The sequence below is a fragment of the Corapipo altera genome, unplaced genomic scaffold (assembly GCF_003945725.1).
Source record: "Corapipo altera isolate COAL_440 unplaced genomic scaffold, ASM394572v1 23b, whole genome shotgun sequence".
Classification (NCBI taxonomy): Eukaryota; Metazoa; Chordata; class Aves; order Passeriformes; family Pipridae; genus Corapipo; species Corapipo altera.
The window spans coordinates 10,668,742-10,691,480 of record NW_020884885.1 but is presented as its reverse complement, the minus strand read 5'-3'; the positions used below and the strand labels follow the sequence as shown (position 1 = coordinate 10,691,480).

Sequence of the window (22,739 nt, the reverse complement as noted above, 5' to 3'; positions counted from 1 at the left end):
GCGTTAAAGCCTGGTATGCCCTTCCCCAGCTCTGCTGGTATCCTGGACATGCTCCATGGAGATGGCTGTTGTCAGCAGCTGGCACTTGAAACTTGATTTAGCAAAAAAACCAAATGTGTTGTTTCTTCCTAGAAACAAGAGAACAGGTGCCTGTGATGCTAAGAGCTTGCAGGCATAACCAGAGGGGGTTTGCAGCTCTTTCTTGGGGCTGTCTTCCCTATATGACTCTCCTGAGGTGGAAGGGAAAGCATGGGCAGCTGAGCACATATGTGGATTTAAACAGGTGCCCCCCAAGGTGTTTAAATCAGGAGGTAGAGGCAGGGTGTCTGGGCAGCGCCAGGTCCAGCTCTGCGGTGGCACCGAGCAGTGGGCACAGGGGACCAGAGGCTGTTTCTGGCAGAGCTGTTGCCACACAAATAAAGCTGCAGTTCATTTACAAGGGGCTCTAAAAATATCTGCAGGATAATCAAAGGCTCCCACAGAACAGCATATGCGCTAACGACTTTTTGATTCTCTGAAGTTTCCTGTTTGAAGTTGTTATGATCAAGAGGAAAAACAAATGTGGTGTCTGCATGGCTGTCAGACGCCCTATTTCTGGGGATGCTGGTGGTACCTCTGGAGGTACACAGGGGTGGGAGAGCCTCACGGAGGTGAGGGGGAGGGGGAACCACATGCAGCAGAGGGTCAGGGTTTGCAGAGCTGTGCTCCAGACCACAGTTGCACTTTGTGGTGCTTGGGAGAGCTGTCTGGAAAACTGGATAGTGTGTAGGTTTCAAGTCTGACCTGTCTTCTCAATGGCATCTTGGGGCCCTGTCCTCACTGATCACTAGGAGTTCAGGGAAGTGGAGGAACTGGCTGCAAACCTTCAGGGCTAGCACTGGAAATGGCTGGATTAGGTTACACTCTCTCCTGGCAGACAGAGGATTAGAGAACAGTTCCATTTTAATTTTTAAATACCGGGGGGGAGGGGGGGGGCGGTTTGGGAAGCTTCTAATAAATCTGAAGTGACGGTGAACAGCAGGATTAAGAGAAGAATGGTTCTGTGACAACTATTGCTGCTTTCCAGTACTCTGGGCTGGGAATTACTGAGTAACCCTGCATGAATCCCCCAGGTGGGAAGGATTGTCCCTGGCAAGTGCACCACCCGTGTTCAACTCCCCGTGCAACAATACCAGAGCTCCTTTCCCTTCACCTCTACAGAAAATTCTTCAGTGGCATCAGCCTTGCTGTGCAGCTGACAGGCTGGTGGCACCCCTCTATATGAAGCCAGTAGCAGCCTGGGGCTCTGGCAGACTGCCTTTGTTTTTTCTCCTTGTGCTTTAGCACTGAGTGTAATGGGTGAGAGAGTGCCCCCAAACTGTCAATGGAGTAAATACTTCCCACTCCTGCTCCAAAAATCTGTTTTCTCTTACTTTTATGTGCAGTCTTTGATCTCTATGTCTTGTTAGGAACCAGCTAATTCCAGTGATGGTATTAGGTCAGCTAAGTATGTATTCCTCCTTATGGATTCATGGTTTACAGAGTATCAACAACACCATCAGTACTGAGATTTGGGAAAAAAAAAAAAGGATCTAAATTAATTTCTTAGTTTTCAGAGAGACAGTATCTGGGAGGAACCTGATTCCCAGATCCTGTTCACTAACCTCCTTGCAGCTGCTGGAAAGCCTTTACAGCTTTGTTTACCTGCCACCTTGCTGAAGAAGCCAATAGATTTCCTATGCTTGCCTAGGATAGGACTCTATTGCTGACTGCTCCCCTTCTCATATACCTATCCCTTGATGGCACTCTTCAGAGGATCTTCTGTTGATTCATCCCAGCCCTCTGTACCCCTGACATGAGCTGCAAGCAGAGGGGACTTACCCTAGAGTAAATAACACAGACACAGTGTTGGTACAGCTTGGAATTATTTACTTGCCGTATTTTACATGTGCTGTAATATTAGACACAATGGCTGAGCATCATGCTCTGGTTTTGTGCTTTGGATTGTGAGAACAATATAGAGTCTTGACAAACAATATCTGGCTCTGTACAATAAACACACTGGGACACTAAAGGACCAAGTAAGTAGAAAAGCCTCATCATGCTGAAAGGCCACACATCACTATTTCACTTTGCTACTATTCTTGTGCATTTTGAAAGCAGAAGAAATAATATTGTGTGAAGTGTTACTGTTTACTCATCACATTTATCTTTCAGCAAATGAACCAAATACATTTTAATACATAGTTAAATTCTGAAACACATGAAAAATGCTATCAAAGCTCTGTCCTTTAATTCAACCAAACTTCAAACTGGCCTTCAAAAGAGTGGAAGAAGCATGGTCCAAGCTACTTAGCTTCCAGCTCATATTAAGTTATTGTACTCAACTCATCTCGAACTTCAGGAAAATTTGGGCAAATCTTGGGCTGTATTTCTAGAGCCCAAATTACAACCTACTTCATTCTGAAAAAAAAAAAATAGTGGTTTTGAACACTACTTCCAAATAATACTGATGACAGATGCTAGCAAAATGCAAGGTACTGTTCAACAAGATGTTGAAAGCATAGTAGTATCTAGGAGAATTAGTAGAGCCTGAAAATTTTCCCAGCCCTGTTGAAGGGAATTTTCCATTACTTTCTGATGTATTACCTCTCTGCAAAGCAAACATGATTCCTATCACCATGCAAGGATATTTGGGACAACAACTGAGGGGAAAACTCTGCACTGGAAAAGTGTTACCCTTACAGGGGAGCAGCTCTAAGCACTCCCCTTACAACTGGAGAAGGGTGCTGAGAGTAGTAATGAGTCTAAAACATCCCAGAGATATTTTGGTGACTATTGATGACTTGTGCTTATTAATCCTTCTACTCAAGCAGAAATTGCCTAAAATCAAACTACATAATTTCCCTGGGAAGATCTAGCTTTGAGGGCAGGTCAAGGCAAAGCAAAATACAGCTACAATCTATATTTTAACCAAGGAACTCCTTAATGTAGTCACAGGTTATTTCCTGTGGCCTCTCAGTTCCCTCCTCTGAACAGAGGCCACATCAGGAGACCACCTCTCCCAGGGGAAGCTGGATACAATAGGGGAGCTGCATTTCTCATTCTGTTTTACAAATAGGCATGATGTTTGGGTTTTGTCACTGGATGAGGGATCTCTGTCCTTAAACTCACAAATCTGGCCCTTAGTGAAAAGTATCATTCATTCTGACCAGGTAGACTGCCCCATGCCTACCTTTTTTTTTTTTTTCCTTCCTCCCTGCAGTCTCTTGGCTTCGAGCTTCTTCATGTTAATGGTTATAGCAGGCATAATAACCAGTCCAACCACAGACTAGCCACTGGGGCTCTAATGGCTGCTTTTGGTCACACATATATCTTAGGAACATTAATTGCCATAACTGGGGTTTTTTCCCCTCTTCTCTTATGATGCAATTTATAAGCAGCAGCCTTTAATTTAATACGTAGTGGTGTTTACTGATCCTCCTGTATTTTCAGCTCCAGGAGCTGAAAACTGTAGGGCTACCTGGCTCCATCCTCTGACCTTATTACACTTCAGTGATACTTGGACAGCTTGTGTTGCTGAAGCTGCTTGATACAGTGGCATTTCCAAATACTTCGCTTTTATATTCATGATATTGTCATCTACCAAAACCATTCCCCACTGTTTGTCTGCTAGTGCAGTTTAGCACCTCTGGCCCTTGGGGTGCTGAGACTCAGGGGCGCACAGGTATTGCTACACAGGCAGTTCAGAGGGATGAGGGCAGAGCCCTGGACAGACGCTTGAATGTGATGACAAACAGCTCCAATTAGCAGAATTCAGAAGAGCCGGGCAGGGCGTCCCTGCCCCTCCGGTAACACACGTACGCAGCATTCCTCAGCTCCTCACACCCATTATGTGTCCATGTCCGCTGTCAGCCTCCTTCCAGGGACGCCTGGCAGCCTTTGTTCAGGGTGCACTGATGGCGAAGAATATTCTTTCCAGGCTAAAATGCCAGACAACAAGAATGATCCAGCTGGGAAAGATGCATGCATTTTCACTCTGTCTCTCTTTCCCATTAAATCCCACTGCAGCAAAGGAGGAAACAATGCCATTCATTAGCACTGATTGCACCACTTTGCTCCTAAGACAGATTTGTGGTTAAGCAGTGTGTATACACCTATTTTTCTGTTGTAAAAGAGGACATTGTTTTGTCACAGCTAAGTCAGATTCTGAGGAGCTATGCTTTTAAGTGCTATAGGACTGCTATCTATTACAGGGTGTGCCAAAATCACCAGGGCACAGGCAGATAATGTTGTTTACAGTCAACCATCAAGATGTTATAAAAGGCTCAGTAAAATAAGCAGGATGCAGAGCTAGAGGAATCTCTTGGCAGCAAGGCAAATATTTGGGCCTTCAGGCTTTCCAGCACCAGCCAAATAGCATCCTACCATGAAGTTATCCTTCTTGTCATTATCCCTGAAAGAATCACAGTGCTACCAGGAATCTATATGTAGAGTAGGCCAACATTCCAATGAATTTTGCACTTAAATGGAAATAATTATTCCAAATTTATAGGTATATCTACAAGCGAATCATGATCAGAGCAACTATTAAGAACTCACTATCCACTAGACCCCTGTGTCTAGTTTACACACAGTGTCTTACAGCTTTTTGTTAATAAACAAAATCCCATAGAACAAAAAAAGAAGCCATTTTTCTTTTTTGTTTACATCTCCTCTAGCCAGTAGATCAATATCAGAGATTAAAACATTGGACATAATATTTATTGGCATACTTAGCTTTTCTGTTTGTCTGCTTGGTCAAAGCTGGTTTTATCATCTCCAAAATGATCCTGTAACTCCTGGCTATACCACCCATAGAGGGAATAGCAGTATAAAGATAACGGTTTTCAGTGTGCATCAACATTGTCAATCTCTTCACAGTCACAGCATTACTGAGGATACAAACGGCCTCTGGAGATCATATTGTCCAAACCCAGCCCTGCTCAAAGTGAGATAAATTAGAGCAGGTTTGTCACGCTATATCCCATCAGATTTTGAGTGTTTCTGAGGATGAGAACTCCCAACAACCTCTCTTGTAAACTTGTTCCAGTATCTGACTATCCTCACAGTGAAATGGGGTTTTCTTCTTTAATTTTTTTCATGTGTCCAAATGGAATTTATTGTATTGCAATTTGTGCCTGTGCCTCTTGTCCTGTCACTGGACACCACTGAAAAGAGTTTGGCTCTATCTTCTTTTGTCCTCTCCCAGATCAGGTATCTATACAGACTGATCTAAACAGTTCCAGCTCGCTCAGCCTCTCCTCTTATAGAAGATGCTCCAATCCCTTAAACATCTTCATAGCCATTTGCTACACTCTTTCCAGAAACTCCATATCTGTCCAAAATTAGACACAGCACTCCAGATGTGCCCTCACCAGAGCTGAATAGAGAGGAAGGATCACCCCCCTTCACCTGCTGGCAATTTTTGTCCTAATGCAGCACAAGACACTGTTGGCCTTCTTTGCTACAAGACCACACTGCTGGCTCATGTTCAACTTGGTGTCCACCAGGACACCCAGATCCTTTTCTGGAAAGCTGCTTCCCAGATGGTCAGCCCTCACTTCTTCACTGGTGCATGGAGTTTTTCTTCCCCAGATACAGGACTTTGCCTTCTCCTTGTTGGATTTCAGGAGATTCCTGTTAGCCCATTTCTCCAGCCTCTCAGCATCCCTCTGAATGTCAGCAAAACTGCCTCACCTTTCAACCAATATTCCCAGTTCTGTACCATCTACAAACTTACTGAGGGCATGCTCTGCCCCATTGTTTAGCTCATTTATGAAGATAGTAAACAGTGTCAGTCTCACTACCAGCCTGCGTCAGCACTAGTTACTGACTTCCAGATGAACCCTGTTCATAACCCTTTGTACCTGGTGCATCAGCCAGTTTTCAGACACTGGTTCTGGTGTTTTCCCTTTGCCAACAGGATGGCAGCCTTCACTTGACAATGTGCTAGACTTATTTGACTGCACCACCAAAATGGGCTGGATGCTAAATAAAGCTTAGCTTAGTATTTTGATTTAAACAGAGGGTCAATCTGACCCAGGAAGTATGAAGTTCTCTGAGATTTTCAGTGCTGTGGACTATATGGTTCTCTTTTCAGATTTTTGGATGCCTTGTCCCCATGGAAGTCCCTTGAAGTAGTAGGACAGGCAGTGTGCTTATGGGGTTATGACATCATCACTACTGATGCCAGACTTTCAGTCCATCTACACACACACAAAAAGGCAGTAAAAAGTAACATTTAAGCCACATCAAATCTTGAAAGTGCACACAGAAAAAACAAGCCTTGGAGAGTCTGTCTGTTCAGTGAATTCCTTCTGTCTGGAAGTGATGAAATACATGGCAGTTCTTAAGGGTTGTCTTCGAGTAATGCTGGTATGAATATTTGAGTGCAATAGTAACTGTCAAACCAAAACCATCCATCAACTGCTAAGGTATGAAATGATCCCACTTCTTTTGCCTAGTTTTAGATGTTGCATGAAATATATTTAGAGTATTTGAAACTTTCTAACTCAGGAAAAAAAAACAAACAGGAAAGATGGCAGTAAACAGAAAGAAGTGGTCCAGGTTTTTGGAGGTAACGTCGACAATAACTTTTTATCTGTGTTTAGGGTCTTCCTGGGTGACACCATAGAAAGATAAAAGGATATAGGCATTCTGCTAAAAGGTCCTGAAACATTCATATTTTCAGCAGTTTTCACGAATCCTAAATACAAGGTATCGAACTCTCCGGAAAACAAAAGTAAAGTAAGGTGTTTGACTTCTTGTTTGGCAGTGTTTACTTCAAAGGCTGCACAGGACGATGGTGTTGACTGTCTCACCCTTTCCTCTTCCTCTGTTCTCTGCCTTAGTTCTGTATCTTTTTCTAGGTATCCCTTTACTGCGCGTTGGCTTCACTCTCTCTTTCATATTGATACTTTGTGTCTGCCGTGACAGTTAGTCCTGTGATCTTCATTTCTCTCAGTCTTGTAAGGTATTACGAGAAGCAGTGACTGGTACAACAGTTGTGTGTTTGTGATTATGGAGCCAGCACTCATCAAGGGACCTGGGGACAATGCCAGATGCCAGTGAGTGGCTTACAGTTCCAGTAACTTTGCTCCCCTCTGCTCTGCTACAGAAGCAGGGACCTCCCTGAAATGACAGCGGGCAAGCTAATAAAATTCGTTCAAATCATCCGGGCAGCCAAACCTCTTGTTTGAGACAACCACTTAATTAGGTGAGAGATTATCCCTTAAATACCTTTTTCAGACAGTTTCTCTGGCCAGGATGGGCAGGAAAATCAGAGAAGGGTGATGTAATAAGTGCTGTGCTGAGAAACTTTGAGGAGGGGAAGATGGAAGGTGGAATGCAACTTATTCCCTCAGGCTTGGAGGCCTGGTGTAAATCTTGTCAGTAATCGTGATGAGCCTACATGTGGAGCTGGTGCCACATGGCTATCTGTCTCCTGGGGTTCCTCAGCATCTCTTCCCAGTGGTTCCTCTCTGTACCTGTGACATGTAAGCCCAGACTGCACTTGCCAAGCACATGGCTCTGGCCAGCGCCATCCTGGCTCAGCATTTCCAGCTCTACGCTGGAGGCACGCAGGAGCTCGTGAGGCACCTCAAACATGATCATCTCATTCCACACCGGGTTGATCTTGTGTTTTGCACGTTTGGTCTGCTTCTTCTTCAGCTTCAAGGACTGATGCCTCAGTGTCACCTTGACAGAAACATCTGTATAGGAAGTTGAAAGAGACACCAAATTAATGAGCATGCAACAAATAGATTAGACTAGACTAGACTAGACTAGAATATACTGAGTTGTAAAGGACCCATCGAGTCCAACTCCTGTCCCTATGCAGGACACCCCAAGAATCACACCATGTGCCTGAAAGCATTGTCCAAAAGCTTCTCGAACTCAGACTGGCTTGATACTGTGACCACTTCCCTGGGGAACCTGTTCCAGTGCTCAGCCTCCCTCTGAGCAAAAAACTTTTTCCTGGTATCCAACCTAAACTTCCCCTGACTCAGCTTTGTGCTGTTTCCTCGAGTCCTGTCACTAGTCACCGCAGCAAAGAGATCAGTACCTGCCCCTCCTCTTCCCCTCACGAGGAAATTGTAGACTGCAATAAGGTCTCTCCTCAGTCTCACCTCTAGGCTGAACAAACCAAATAACCTCAACTGCTCCTCGTAAGGCCTCCCCTCCATATCCTTCACCATTCTTGTGGCCCTCCTTTGAATGCTCTCCAGGAGCTTTATGATCTTTTTATTTTGTGGTGCCCAAAACTACACCGAAAAATGCAAGAGAAGTGACACCGGTGATATCGGTCTGAGAGAGAGCACATAAGAAATATTAATCTTGCACATATTTGGTTTTCATTTTATAGAAATTATTCAAATCTCTTTGGCTTTCTAAGCCAAACTTCTTTTTTTCTGCTGAACATCACCCTTCCCACTTTCTTTCTAGATTTATGTAATAGCAGAAACAACAGTCTCTGTTTCCTTGATATGACACTCACCACTGCCAAGTAGATCTTTCAGCTGCTTGGAATGGAGATTTTTAGCCTTAATGATTACCACCAGAAGGCGGTTAGCTGCTGGCAGGTAGCTAATAGAGAGCAGAACCTCCCCATGGCCCATGGATGGCTCCTGGAAATGGAGACATAGAAAGCGTTAATTTTTTATACAGTCTTGGCCATAACATTAGGAAAACTAAGTAGTACAAGACTGATGGGTGGAAGGCCATGAACCAACCAAGTTGTCTCTCTGTCTTTGTACAGGAGATCTTTCCAGTTACACTGGATGAGAATAAACCATCCAAACATGCCTGAAAGGCTCCTCCGCTCATAAGGCCCCAATCATGTGAGTTACTGAATTCTTATGTTGCTGGAAAGTAGCTGCTTCCTAACATCAACTTTTAGTGGAATATTTAGTCAGAAGAAGAAGATATGGGTCTGGAATACAATGCAAGTAGTCAGCTACTTCTATTTTGAGAAACCACCTAACTGCCCTGTATTTATGTCCACTACTTCCATTACTGCTTTTCATAATTCACTTTTTGTTTCAGCTGCTTCATTTCCCAGGAGGCTCTGATGGACACAGCCCCCAGCCCATGCTGCCCAGCAGAAGTGTAGGGCTCCCTGGGAAAGCACAGGTGATGCCCGGGACTGAGTCAGACTGAGAGCTGGAGCTACACCTTCTCTGACACCCTACTTGGTACAGGAAAAAACCCAGACAAAATCCTCTGTGAGCTTGGCACAGTAGTGTACTCTTGCTTCCCACCTGCCTTCTCTCAAGACTGTGAGCAGCTCTCCCTCCTGCTGCTGCAGGAGAATTTCTTTTCCTTTTCCTTTTTCCTTTTTCCTTTTTCCTTTTTCCTTTTTCCTTTTTCCTTTTTCCTTTTTCCTTTTCCCTTTTTCCTTTTTCCTTTTTTCTTTTTTTCTTTTTTTCCTTTTTCTTTTTTCTTTTTTCTTTTTTCTTTTTTTCTTTTTTCTTTTTTCTTTTTTCTTTTTTCTTTTTCTTTTTTTTTTTCTTTCTCTTTCTCTTTTTCCTTTCTTTATTGTCCTCTTAACCTCTGATCTTTTTGCCCTTCCCTCCCACTTAACCTGTACAAGCAGCCCCAGAGGCAGAAGCCTAGAGGCAGCCACACCACCACCACTCTCCTCTGGGAGAGCAGTGCAGTTTCTTCCTCAGGAGCCAGCAGGGAAGGAGAGAAATCCCACGAGGTTGTGTACAGACCTGACAGCCCATGGCAAAGGACTAAAGTGGAGTGGTTATTCTCTCAGCGAGTAGGAGCTTGTGACAGAAATCTGGTTTAGTGTGAGGTTAATGACCCAGAACAGTCACAGAAAGCCAATGTCAATTCAATGGACTCCCTTTGGACTCCTTAGCATGCTCTGTATGCTCTAGGACAGACAGCCCTTCTCTAGGCCATTTCTGTGCTCTGCACTCTTGCTACTAAGTGAGCCATAAATATTTCAAATTAAGTTTTCAGACTGGTACTCGAAACAGGCAAGGACAGGCCCCTGTATGCTCCCTGTGAGCTGATTGACTCTCCAGAAAATGTGGCTGTCATCGCTGTCTGGTTTGAATGACTAATTTGTCCTGCAAAATCAGGTGGGAGGCCATTAGCAAGGAAACTTGAAATTCAATCCTAAGTCAGCCCAAATAAATCTTTTTTTCATGCACTCAGGTAGCAATGAAGGGCTCATATGCATTTCTCTTACATAAATCCTGTCTTAAATTGATGTGGACCTTAAATAAAACCATGCATAAAACCAGGGAGAGATTCAGATGCCTGTATGTTCACTACAAAATAATAGGTGTTCGTACACAGAGGGACAAACCCAAACGCCACCTAAATAAAAACCCAGAGTTTAAGCAAGTCATAAGCTGCTTTTGTGTATTTGTCCTCACTACATCTCACCCAGGTCCCATTCTATAGCTCTTGGCTAGAGTTTGGTTCCTATAGCTCCAGGCACAGATAGATACAGTGGAGACTGGGAGGGGGTAGGGCTCTGTAGATGTGCACGTATGCATGTGTGTATGCACACACACACAAATGCACACATTGTACACAGATCACATCTTGTGCTTATGACTTTCTAACTCCTAGTATCCTGATCAAGTTTTTGACCAGCCTGTATCCACATGAAACCAAAACCTGCAATGGTTGGTCTCTGCTGGAGCTTTGCTTGAAGAGACCAAGCCAAAGGTAATTTTCTTTCCACTTTCTGGGTTTTGTTTTCTTTTCTTTCCGTTTTTCTATTAAATCCATAACCTGCATTTTGTACTGCAATCTTTCCAATTCATACAACCATCAGAGCTTCAGTCTTCCTTTCTATGCAGTAAAGATAAAAAGCATCAAGGAGTCATCGGTGAATTACGTGCAGGGCACCATGGAATCGAAGGAAGTTGCTATGCAAGGACCCACTATCATCACAATCATTAGCAAAGCAGTGGGAGGGAAGGAAGACAAGATAAGGTTATCAGTCTACAGTATCTATGCTTTGCATTGCTCACAGGACTCCATGAATTCCTGAATGATAATTGCATTACCTGGTTGGCTGTAAGCTCCACTCTGAGCTCCTTCCCTTGGGTGTGGGGTAATTACTGGGAAGGTACAAATGAAACTTCTGCCCTTCCTGGCATTTCAAGGTAATGAAGCTCAGTAACTTTGTTCTTGGATGAATGCTGTCAAAAATAGCTCCTCTTTTTTGAACAACTCTTCCTCGCTCCCTCCCTCTGGTTCTCAATGAATGATTCAGGATCTGTATACAGAAGCTATCTGTGCAATGGTTGGCTCTGTCAGGTCCCAGATGACGCAAATTCAGCTTTCACTTCACATCCTCAGCTCAAACTGGGGCACTGTTCAGCAGTACTGTTGGTGCTAACCTTGTGCTGTTAGCCTGGAGAAGAAATGAATGCTGCCCTGTTCCTATGTGTAGTTGTGAAGCTGGACCAAGGCAGAATTCCCAGTGTGTCAGGACTCCTTCACGTGCACTGGAGTGGCAACTGACCATTACTGTGAACAGGCTGTTCCTTGGATATTGCTGAAAAAACAGATGCTGCAGTATGGAGGTCGAGGGGAGGGTTACAGATATTAGACAAATATTCATCCTTGTGCTTGAAGTTTATTAAACTAATTTAGACCACACATTTGTTTCTGCTGCCTCTGTCTCTGCCAGATTTTTTTTTAGGGTGGACAGTCCTGTTAGTATTCAAGTGGTAATCAGATAAATCAGCATTATTGGAAATCAGAAATGCTAACTATGTACTCTGTCTGTGGCCAAGTCAGTGGAGAGCCCTCACCCCTGATGGTGACAGGCAGTGATTTATTTCACAATGCTTAGCGACAGTGTTGGTGTTGCTTTGCATTGCTCACCTCATACCACACCAGAGTACAACAGGTACCTATTTTTTGTGATGTACCAGTAGCAGCAATAGCAGCACCCTGCTGCCATGTTAAGGGTCTTGCTGCTGCTAGAAGAATAACCCAGTCCATGGCAGGGGAAAGGCTTCTGAGGAAATGTGCAAGCAGTTAGTGCTCATGAAGCATCCTCTTTATCTACTTCAAGTGCTGTTGGAATACCTCCTTCCATTCTCCCTGTTTATGCTGCTGGGAAGATGTGGATAAGGAAGGAAAGGAAGGTTTTGGTGTTTAAGAAAACCAACACAATGCAATGAATGATATTTTGACATCTCCCAGAGCAAATAGTTGTGGATTGATCCTAGTAAGAATAAGTGGTCTTCAGTCTAACATTGTGGTCCCAACAATGTTTTTGACTCCTAGCTTAAGGCTCCCTGGAATACCATCGTATGCCCTACCAATACACTGCTTTGCAGAGTCCCTCCATTGGGCTCTGTAGGCACTCTCTGGCCACTGTGGTCCTGTATCACAAATTCTCAGAAACTCACACACCTTTTTCTAGACATATCTTTTGAATTATAGATGTCAGTGTCAGATTGTCATGGTGTTGAGGAGGAGCTGAGGGAGTTGTGACACATGTTAGCTGCTGGGAGCGGTAGATGGAAGGACTGGGTTGATGGGCCTCTGTTTCCGAAATGGTTATCTACAGACCTTCACAGAGCACTGCTGAGTGACCTCTGCAGTCCCACATCACTCCTGTAAATCTGCTCCAAACAAATAAAGCCACCAACCCATATGGAGCCATCTAGCAAAAGGGCTTCTCTTGTTCGAACTATTAATCATTAGGATTTCTGGACTACCAACACAGACTGAGTCCATACCTTTTCTGGACTCTTTAGCCTTTCCCACTGGGCCTTCCCAAAGGATTCCTCCATCTCAGCAAGGTTCAGTTTGAGTTCCCCCACAATGCTGTGTCTGGAGAACTTGTCGCAGTTTCTCAGGGTGAGAGTCAGTGTCCCTTCTGGCATCTCCTCCTCAGTTAATGGAAATCGCAGGACCTCCTCCCAAAGGGTGTGAAGTACCTTCTTCTTCAGCTCTGTCTGGGCCTCAGCAATACCAGACTTGGTCATCAATGTGCCCAGTATGTAGCAATGGCAGCCAGCATCTTGGTCCACAGTCATTCTGCCATGCATAGCTGGAAAAGATTGATAATAAAGACCTCTCACAAAAGACAGCCCTGAAATATCTGTGGCTAAATTGCTTATTTCATGAGAGCCATAAAATAAAAGAGCTGCATAGACATTGATCCCTGTTCCTGCTTGCATGGGGCAGACTAAGCTGTGGGCTCATGCTGTGGTGTTTTCCTTGTGCTACACGATGTCCCTGTCCTTCTGCCACTGCAGAAGGATGCTGCTAGTGTTTGGGAGAGCAACAGCTGAGTTCAAGGGAACATGGTCTGTTGAAAGAGGCAGAACAGCAATGAGATAAGACAGCATGGCACAGGGATTGGCAGCTCTCATTTACTTTTACCTTGGCACACTAAAAGAGCTTCTTACAAAGACTTTGGAAGCAGGAAGATCAGTCACAGACATCAGAAATGGGATAGACCTACCCCTTGGCACACATCCATCCCTGCAGGACAGTGGGGGATAAGTCAGCTCGTTCAACCGCTGGTAAATGAATGCGTCAGAAGCCATCCCACAGCCCAAAAGATCTGTGTCAAGAGATGCTCATCTCTAATTTTATATTGCTTTTATGTTGAAAAGCCTAGAGTGAGAATGGCATTTCACACTCTTCAGTTGCATCAACAGAATTGCACTATCTTCTCCACAGCAAGAGGACCACACCTTTCTCCAAGGGGTTGTGGAGCATCAGGACTTTACGGACAAAACTGCTGTCCTTGCTGGAGCCAGTCCAAGGACAGCTGCTCCTGAGTTGCCAGGGCGACAGGGCATGGGTTAAAGGGCTCTCCTGGCTTCTCAGGGGAACAGAACTAGGGAGCAGACCCTACCCCTTCCCTGGTGGCAGTAGGGTACCCAGGGAGGAGCATGCACACAGGAGTGCCAGGGTGACAGCCAGCAGGCGTGGGTGTCCATGCTGGAGGGGAACTGTGTGCTTGCTGCTGGAATCAGGCCCACAGCAGTGGCTGCCATTCAGCACCTTTTCAGTTCTCACTTCAGAGGGTGTGATTTGATTAGGTTTCCACAGAGATCTGCACTGTGCATGAATTATTCAGTCAGCTTATTTTACTTTCCCAGAGGAACTGATGATGCTTCAGCCCCGAGTGGAGAAGCTGTTACAGTTGTCAATTCCCACTTCAGAGTGTGACACAGAACCTGGCTGCCTGGCCAAGCACAGCCAGAAGGTTCTTCCTCAAAATAAGTTTGGCATCTCCAGCTCAGCCTTTGATTTGACTTGAGGAAGAGGCAGTAGGAAGTGGGTCAGGTTGAGAAAGGAAGGAGATAGTAACCCCCTTCCCCAAAGGAAAATATGAAAAGAAGAGGTTGCTTTGTACCATGTCTGGGATTGGAGGAACCCATCATGGTTCCTGAATTCTGCTTTTGAGCTGTGCAAACAATTGTTCCCAAGCTATGCCCTGCACTCTTGCTTCGAGCAGTGACATTGCCAGATACTTCTGTTCCACAAGCCCAGAACCAGTGAAACATCCAGTGGTCCGGAGAACACATGTTGGTTTTAAGGTAGGAGGGGAACTTTCTATAAATGTAATCAATAGGTGTCTTGTACCTTTGGATCAGAAGGTCTCTACCCCTTACCTTCCAGAAGTGCCACACGCAGCTCAGCTCTTTGTTGATCATACACAAGGGAGTAGTGCAGCTCAGGGGCCTTGTTACAGCTGGCTGCCCTCTCAGGGTTCAAGTGCTCTGTGACACACACATCCTTTACCACACCTGGAACTGAAAAAACCCCTTTAGCAAGCAGGTCTTCACCTTCCCAAGAGAACTAATCCACCCTGTCTTGACTCAGCTTTTCTAAAAGTCTTACTATCCTGCACCTTTTATGCAGGAATATAATTTATTTTCCTTATTCCTCCATCATCATATCTCATTTTTGCTCTGTTTACTCACACTTTCAGCTCTTTCTATAGCACCTGGACAAGACTTTTGCAGTTCACCGCATTGTGCTTTATCATGGTTCTTTTACCTTGTTCTTAGGCCAAGGTGTCTAAATGACACTCATTACTTGTTATATTGTTTAATGTTGTTTTAACTTGCGTTGTTAAATTGAATCTTATATTCTCTCTAATGAGAATGTGAGTCTGCTTTTAAGCTGCTATGCAATTCTGCATTAGGTCAGGCCTCTCTAAAAGTTTTTTTAGATTTTAACAAAGTCTTTGTCATGCAAAAGACATCAAATTCCATAGCACCTGACCAGGTTGAAGACAATGAACTTGGGCATCTAGGAGACAGTTTTTCCATGTGTGATTTTGGAGCTGAGTATGTATTTCATACTGAAATAAAGCAAGTTGCAAGACTAAAAGAGAAGCCAGAGATTTTTGTCATCAAAAGCTGTAATCTGCCGGGTCAGTTCTGATTCACATGGAAAACAATAGTGGGACCAGCACATTTCCTTCTGAAAATCTGAAACACAGTTTAGACCAGTTCATTGTGGCATCAAAAGGAGAACGCAACAATTCTTGCTTAATTTTAGCACCACTTGAGCTACGAAATCAGGCACAGCAGGAAGGAAACTTGCTTGTACCATTAGCAGTGCAGAGAGGCTCTTACACCAACACACTTACATAAAGCTTTAGCCTAAATGCAGCCATCATTTTTCATTCTGTCACCCTATAATCTTCTTCCTGACACCTAAGGATGTGCCTCAGACAGTCTCTTCCTCCAATGCAGCTGCTTCCCATGGTACTTTCTTTTCCATACTCATAAGGCTCAGGGTGGGAATGTAGCAATCATCCTTCCAGAATGGCAAAAATATAATCTCAAGCAATTAAAAAAAAACCAAAAAGAGTATTCAATAAAAATCATGACAGATGGCATTGGCTCTCTGGCAAATCTTCGGGAAGGTTTTGTTAGCATGATAGCCAGAAGAGTCAATTGTCTTGTTAAAAGATAGCTGTGAAGTTAAAAATCAGTATGGAACCAACCTGGCTATGCTGCCAGATGTATATAATTAACATTATATACATCTCAGGCTCCAGGAATCTTATGTTTCAGGTTTTGGAGTGTAACCCTCTGGGCTGGATGGGAAACAGGAATTCTGTGTGGCAAAAATATTTGAAGTGTCAGCCTTCAGTTTCACTGCACATTAGAAAAAGCCAAGACCATCTCACCAAACCAGTGGAAAAAAAGGAGCAGCGAAAATTAGAAGCTTCAACCCCCACTGTCCCTGACAAGGACAGTTGCTGGACAGCTAGCATTTGTCCTGGAGACAATACTGTGCCCAATTTTTGCCAGATATTTCACACATACTCTGGCAACTGCTCTCAGTAAAACTACACTAAATGCACTTTTCTACAGACTGTTTGCTACCAGTGAGCCAGATTCTTCAACACAAAAGATGTTCAGTTAAAAAATAAAACTTTGCAACAAGACAGAATACAGCTTTGTTATCTGAATGTTCTGATGAACTCCATGACTACCTTCTATTAAACAAATGTATTGAAGACAGAACTCACAGTGCTCATAAAAGGAGAGTGAAAACCATCCAATATTTTCATTTTCACATTTATTTATCTAAGAAAAATCACATTATGTTCAGAACTATCACAGATCTACACTCAGAAAAGCAATTGTTAGTCCGAAGACCAAAAGCTCCTACCGTTTTGAGGGAGAACAAACAGCTCTTCATTGACTTGTATCTTCATCCTGCTCTCATCCAAACCAGTATGTTTTCCAGTAGCTGGTTCTTCTGTTGTCTTCAGAGAGTACTGTGTGTAGTTAACAATTTCAGGTGAAGTTACTACTGGTTTGGGGCCATAAATGTTGGGAAACTTCAGCAGTGCTCGAGGCTGTACTGGCTCTGCGGTTTTCTTAACGTTGAACTGAAAATTAAAACCTTGTTTATTACTTTGAACTAATTAGACTCATTTTTCCAATTCTCACAGCATTAAATGAGCTGAGACAAAGAGAGAAAAAGTGGTGCCTCTAGTAAGTCCTACCATCATTTTTTCTTGGGTTGTAGAAACCACTAACTGTACGTCCAGAGACTGTCTTGCCAAAGCTGATACCCTTCTACTTGGTAGATGTCTACTTTATGTATGTCTTTTCAGATTTATTTCTCTACTGGTTGCAAAAAAAAAAAAAGATATGTTCTTATAATTTGATTTTTCCTCTGTTTCTGTACCAGTTAGTCTTTTCATAAGTCTGTCTTTCCTCTTAGCACAGAAATTAACCATTAAGTTAATTTTGCTGTGATTAATGCATGGTAATTTTTACCTTGATGTTTGAAGTCAAATCCAAGAGCAAGAGGCTACAACCATCCACAGATTTTAGAATATTTTGAATATGTAGTAAGCATTAGAATGGGAGACAGGTTGTATAGTCGCTTGAATCAAGTACGACCATGGTGCAATAAGAAAAAGGAGAACTGGTTGAACAAATGAGCTCTGCAATGAAATACCAAGAGTAGTTGATGAAATGGTCATCTCAGCCTTTTGGACTATCTCCTGGCTTTCTAGACCAGAGCTCCAACTGAACCTCAGACATATATTTCCTCTTTATTACACCGGGATTGAAATTTGGATTTATGCCTGAGTTTGTTCTTAACACTTCAATTCCCTGCTGAATCATGAAAATGAGATGAGCAGAAGAACCTGAAAGACAGTGCAATGCTCAGGGAGTCCAAGCAAAGGTTGACACAAAGGCATTATTGTTCTCCCTAAACAAAGAAAAATATTTTAGTGGAATAGAACAGTCCTCTTTTCCTTGTGTCCCAAGAAAGAATCCAGTCTGCTTACAACTGAAATCATTCCTGATTCATTTATGTTTGGATTCGTCAATGGGGAAGAACAAAAGCTGACTAGCAAATGACCCCAATCCTTGCAACAGATTTTATTAATGTTTCCAAAACATGGGAGACAAAAAGCAGAAGTAAAACAGCCATTTTGGTTGATTATTGTGCACTGGGATTATCTCCAACCTTGCTGCCTGCCAACCTATTTTGTGTCAAGATTGAGAGTGAGACAGAAAAGGTTCATAACTGTAATTAAAGTTTTTCATTAGTCTTATTGTTTCCTATTAATAATGAATGTAGATGATGCCCGAAGCACTTGTCTGTGTTGGGACTTCCAGGTCCCAGCTCGTATGCCCAGAGGAAGCATACCTATTTCTCAAGAAACAGAGTCTGAAGAAAGAGAGCAGTCTTGGATGTTGGCTATTTAGTCATATTCTGCTTATGGAGATCATAGTACCATGGTTACATACACTTGGCAGTGGTAGAGAATTAATTAGATCAGTGATTCCATCTTCTCAAGGCAACCAGTGCATCAGTGTTTAGGAAGTTTACCATGTAATATAGCATTTTATCTTGTCTAATTTTAAGGGGTCTGAATGAGAAGTAGGTTGAAGAAAAAAGATGTCACTGTGTGCCATCCTCACCTAGTGTTCGGCTGAGTTTAGATATTATGTAAGTCATACGGTGTGGGCCTGTAAGTGAGATCCCTCTTTCAGAGATGTGAGCCTCATCAATCCTCTAGGATATGTGAAGTTACTCATCCAAACCTTAAATGCAGTTTTCCATTCTTCTAAAATTAAAGCAAACCAACCAAGCAAAATATGTGAGGAATCACTGGATAACAGCTTGAAAAACAGGATGCTTTTGTTGTACAGAGGCATTGTATCTAGCACACATACAGGGCCTGACATGGTGGTCAGTCTCTGCTGTTCTCTATCCTGAAGCTGCTGCATAAGGCTACTGTCCTGCTAGGCATTGGCCATCACACCAGAGCCCCATGCCTGCATTACTCTGTGCTGCTAGCACATGAAGCACTTTGAGATCCTTTGGGATGAAAACAGCATACAAGTTTAAGGTATTGCTAGCACAATCTTTTCTTCCTCTTGCTGAAAGTCAGGCAGGCTTTAGTCAGGAAATCCATCAGCACACAGCAACTAAGAGCTCCACTGGGTCTAAATATTCCTCTTGTCTGTCTGCTCTGCAGAACTAGAGATGAGAGACATATGCAAGCACAGTGGGACTAGCCCACCCCCTCTTCCAACTGCATCTGCCTCTGTTTATTATTTTGCTGCCAGCTCTTTTCCCAAGTGCTATCTGCTAATCCAGTTACATAGCAGTGCCCTATGGAAGTTTTCTTTGCAAATCAGCAGCAGTGTCTTAAATAAAGAGATGAACAGGACAGTTCAGACAGTTTTGTAAAAATGTATGAAAGCAAATACACCAAAAGTAGCAAGGAGGCTGCAACTGACCCTTCAGGGTCCCTGGCCAGTGTCACTCAAACAAAGCGCCAGATATTGTTGCCATTGCTACATGTGTTTAGGAATCTTCATTCTGCAGACTTTGCTGAGACTTTGCATATTTACAGCAGTTTTTCATTGTTCTGTAGATGTATCTTTGTGTTTGAACTCTTCCTCCTCACGTATGCAGGGCATGTCCACAGGGAGCCTCTGTCTATAGCAAATACAAGCATCGCTGTCATGGGAGACACGCCAAGTGAATAAAATGCAGACTTGCTTCATCTTTCTTTTGTCATCTCTGTTTATCTGAATCAGTTGCCCTGACAGGCTTCAATAATTAAGTATGTCAAACACTGACTAGGACATACTGTGTACTAATGTAGTCAGAAAAAAGTCTCAACAGAACAATTTATCAACATAGACAGAGATGATAAAATTTGATATGCTCCAAACTCAAATTGGGATTCATTCCTTGGAGGTATATAGACTGATTCTGAATCAGTGACAGCATAGGGAAATGCATGTTCCTGGCAAGAAAACTGTTTTAATCGGAAAGAATTGCTAAACATACAGAATATGCAAACTAAGAACATTTTGCGCTTTCTGTGACAGAATGTTCACTTGGTTGCTATAATTTGACCAGATTTCCTTAAAAACCTCCAAAGCCAGTAACATTAGAAATAATACTTCAAATTAAAAAGTCTACAATGCTAAAAGAATGCAATCGCTCAGGTAGTAGTGATACATTGAGTTTGAATAATTTGAACCCTTGTTGGTCAAATACTGGAGTAAGTGATGGCAAAACTTGATGAATGTAAAAATATTGTAAGGACCATGACTGAATAGCTGTTGGGTACTTGAGGCTTAATTGGACAATATGGAGACAATGCTTATTTCAGTCATGTAAACAGGATAACTTGCCAGTGGACAAGGTTCAGGGTGGATTAACACTTTCACAAGGTGTTTCCCAAAAGGCGTATAAAAGAAAAGAAGTCCAGTCCAAGGATGGAATTAAAATAAAGATCTGAGATGTTTCTGAGCTAGATTACAGCAACAAAAAGTCTCTTGTAGAAAGAGCCTCATGGTAAAGTTATCTGTGGACAGCGTTGCTCCAGAGAACAGCTAGAAAAATTGCTGTACAAAGTGATATGACTGTCAAAGTTACACATTTCTCATTCATGTTAACAGTAAACTTCGAAAATCTCAGCATCATTGTACATTCTTATATACAGACATTGGCAAATCCCCTGTATAGGGTAGAAAAGACAAGAAAGGAGCCTGAAAAGGATATGACTAAGCTATCAAACAGAAGAAATTCATCCTAAGAAAATGCAAACTGATACTAGGAGTTATTCACCATGCTTATGGATGAAGGCTCAGAATTAGCAGCAATCTCTTGAGAAGTCCTAAACTACACGCGGATGTTAATCCATGGTCAGCAGAGCCTTCCTTCCTCACTTCCCTTTCCCTCTCCAGCAATCACAAGTTCTGGTAATACCATTCTGTATATCTGCACCAGTTCTTACAATACAGTTTGTAGATTTAGTCATCTTTCCTCAGAATAAACTGTAACAGGAGCGCAAAGATGCCCGGTTTCTTTTCTACTAAAAGCCTAAGTTTGGAAGCCAAAGAGAGACTGAATATTTAATTACAAACATTACAGAGAAGTTCAATTAGGACTCCTGCTACACACTTTAAGAATACAAAAATAGTAGGCAGCTCAAATAATTGAAAGACAAACAAAGATTATACAATGTATCATTGGCCTTTGGAATTGACTATATGGCATAACACTTGGTTAAATGGCTAAGTCAAAGTGACAAGATGCAGGCAAATACAGATATCAGGAGCAACAACCAATAGGTAATACTTTCAGAGACTGACCAAAACTCATGCTAAAGACCATAGTCAACCAAGGAAATCATCTAACATTTCCATTTGAAGAAGAGATTCCCATCAATAAGAATATTAGAAGTCCTGTAATTTCCCTTGTTCTCTTTTGCACTGAGCTCAGGAGTAAATCAGGGCATTTGGGTTCTAACAAGAATAAAAGAGCACACAGGGATACCTGACATGTTTCATACTCCACATTGCTCTTACAGTAAGTGAAAAAGAAATTCACAATGTGATGAGATTGTCCAGTCATCACAGTCTAGATTCTCACTTGCTTTTTATTGTAATTTCAATGCCTTGTTTTAACTTCACACATAATTAATTCCCTCAGTTAGAGGGGCAGAGGGAGGAGGGAGAGGGAAGGTTTTCACAAGAAATCAGCTGTTGACAGGGAACTATCCTGTAAGAACTGTAAGATATTTTGAATAGAGTTAAATAGCTGCTATATGAGATCTTAGCAGGAGTCATCTCTTTTTCACAACGCTGCATGCCACCTGGTACAGTCCAGTCTTCTCCTCTCAGTAAATTATTTCTCTTGTGATCTATATTGACAGCTAAACACCATTTCCAGTCCTTCTTCCCCATTTTTGCCATTAGCAGCTTTCTCTTTGGCAATGAGGCAGCTGTCTCCCGCTCCGGTAATTCTGTGTGTTACCCAGCTCATCTCTGTTTTTCCCTCACTCCTCCTCCCACTAGCATGTTGTTACATCCTGAACACAGTAAGCAGATAAACAGACAGCATAAATCACATGCTGAGTAGCCTAACAGGGAAGAGTTGCATTCCCAACCTCTGCATTTAAGAAAAATCACAGAGTAAATTAGAGATTGTGTCTTACTTGCTGGACTGGCTGAAGCACGCTGGGCTTAGGATTTTCCGTCTCCTCCTCTTGGTCCTTTTCTGAGAGTCCTTTCCCAGGTTGCTTGCATTTGCAGAAGCAGGTGAGACCACAGAGGGCAAGGATGCTAGTTGCAGTCCCTAAGGTAGCCCCCAGGGCTATAACTGGAGCAGACAAAACCATTGTCCTGCGTTGCACAGAACAGAAAGAGCAGAAACCCTGTGACTATCCTACTCCCTGCAAGAGCAGCTCTCCCACATCCACTCCGATTTTTAGCCTGGCTTCATTCTCCTTGGAAGTCTGAAAGCAATTCTGTTGTGCAGAAAAGAAAAGGGACCAATCTAGAGACACAGATAAATCATCCTACCTTTGCTAGGCAACAAGGCTACCTTTCTATCCTGATGATGGAGGTTCTGCTCCAGGTCACATTAAAGAAATAGTGATTGTAGTGCCTGCAATCTCCATGTAACTGCAAACAGGCAGTTTTCATTGAAGCCTGTTCTCCAGCTCCACTGGGAAAAGTCTGATGTGTGATAGAGAGGAAAGACGTCAGCAGAAGGGGCTGGCCTTGCTAGCTAACTCACAGAAAGTGCATCCAAATGTTTGATCAGCTCACTAGCAATATTTCTCAGGCCTGGCTTGCTGATATGCTCAAGAGATTGAATTTTACTGTTTTAAGGCAAAGATAGTGACTGCCAAAAGCTGCTGGCCTGAGAAGCTGTGTTATGATAACATTGCATGATACTCTATAGTCAGA

The 22,739-nt window shown here is 42.9% G+C and overlaps 2 protein-coding genes across 6 annotated transcripts in view; one reads left to right on the top strand and one right to left on the bottom strand.

The window, feature by feature from the left end:
* The window catches only part of PRDM11 (PR/SET domain 11), a 42,382-nt gene extending 34,177 nt beyond the window's left edge, over positions 1 to 8,205 (top strand). For all 3 annotated transcript variants that reach the window (XM_027641785.1, XM_027641787.1, XM_027641788.1), the window contains one exon: positions 8,195 to 8,205. The gene's annotated coding sequence lies outside the window, so the exon portion shown is untranslated. The remainder of the gene's footprint in view (positions 1 to 8,194) is intronic.
* SYT13 (synaptotagmin 13) lies at positions 1,888 to 22,525 on the bottom strand. Of its 3 annotated transcripts, XM_027641790.1 has the most exons (7): positions 22,350 to 22,525; positions 21,983 to 22,169; positions 16,663 to 16,885; positions 14,643 to 14,783; positions 12,750 to 13,063; positions 8,519 to 8,648; positions 1,888 to 7,733 (listed from the first exon to the last, which is right to left on the bottom strand). In XM_027641790.1, the coding sequence occupies exons 2-7, from the start codon at positions 22,163 to 22,165 to the stop codon at positions 7,429 to 7,431; spliced, it is 1,296 nt and encodes a 431-aa protein (XP_027497591.1). In that variant the 5' UTR covers positions 22,166 to 22,169; positions 22,350 to 22,525; the 3' UTR covers positions 1,888 to 7,428. The 3 variants fall into 3 exon arrangements, with proteins under 3 accessions (XP_027497591.1, XP_027497590.1, XP_027497592.1); XM_027641789.1 differs by having other exon boundaries at positions 21,983 to 22,525; XM_027641791.1 differs by having other exon boundaries at positions 14,643 to 14,777; positions 21,983 to 22,525.
* Between the last annotated feature and the right edge of the window lie 214 nt (positions 22,526 to 22,739).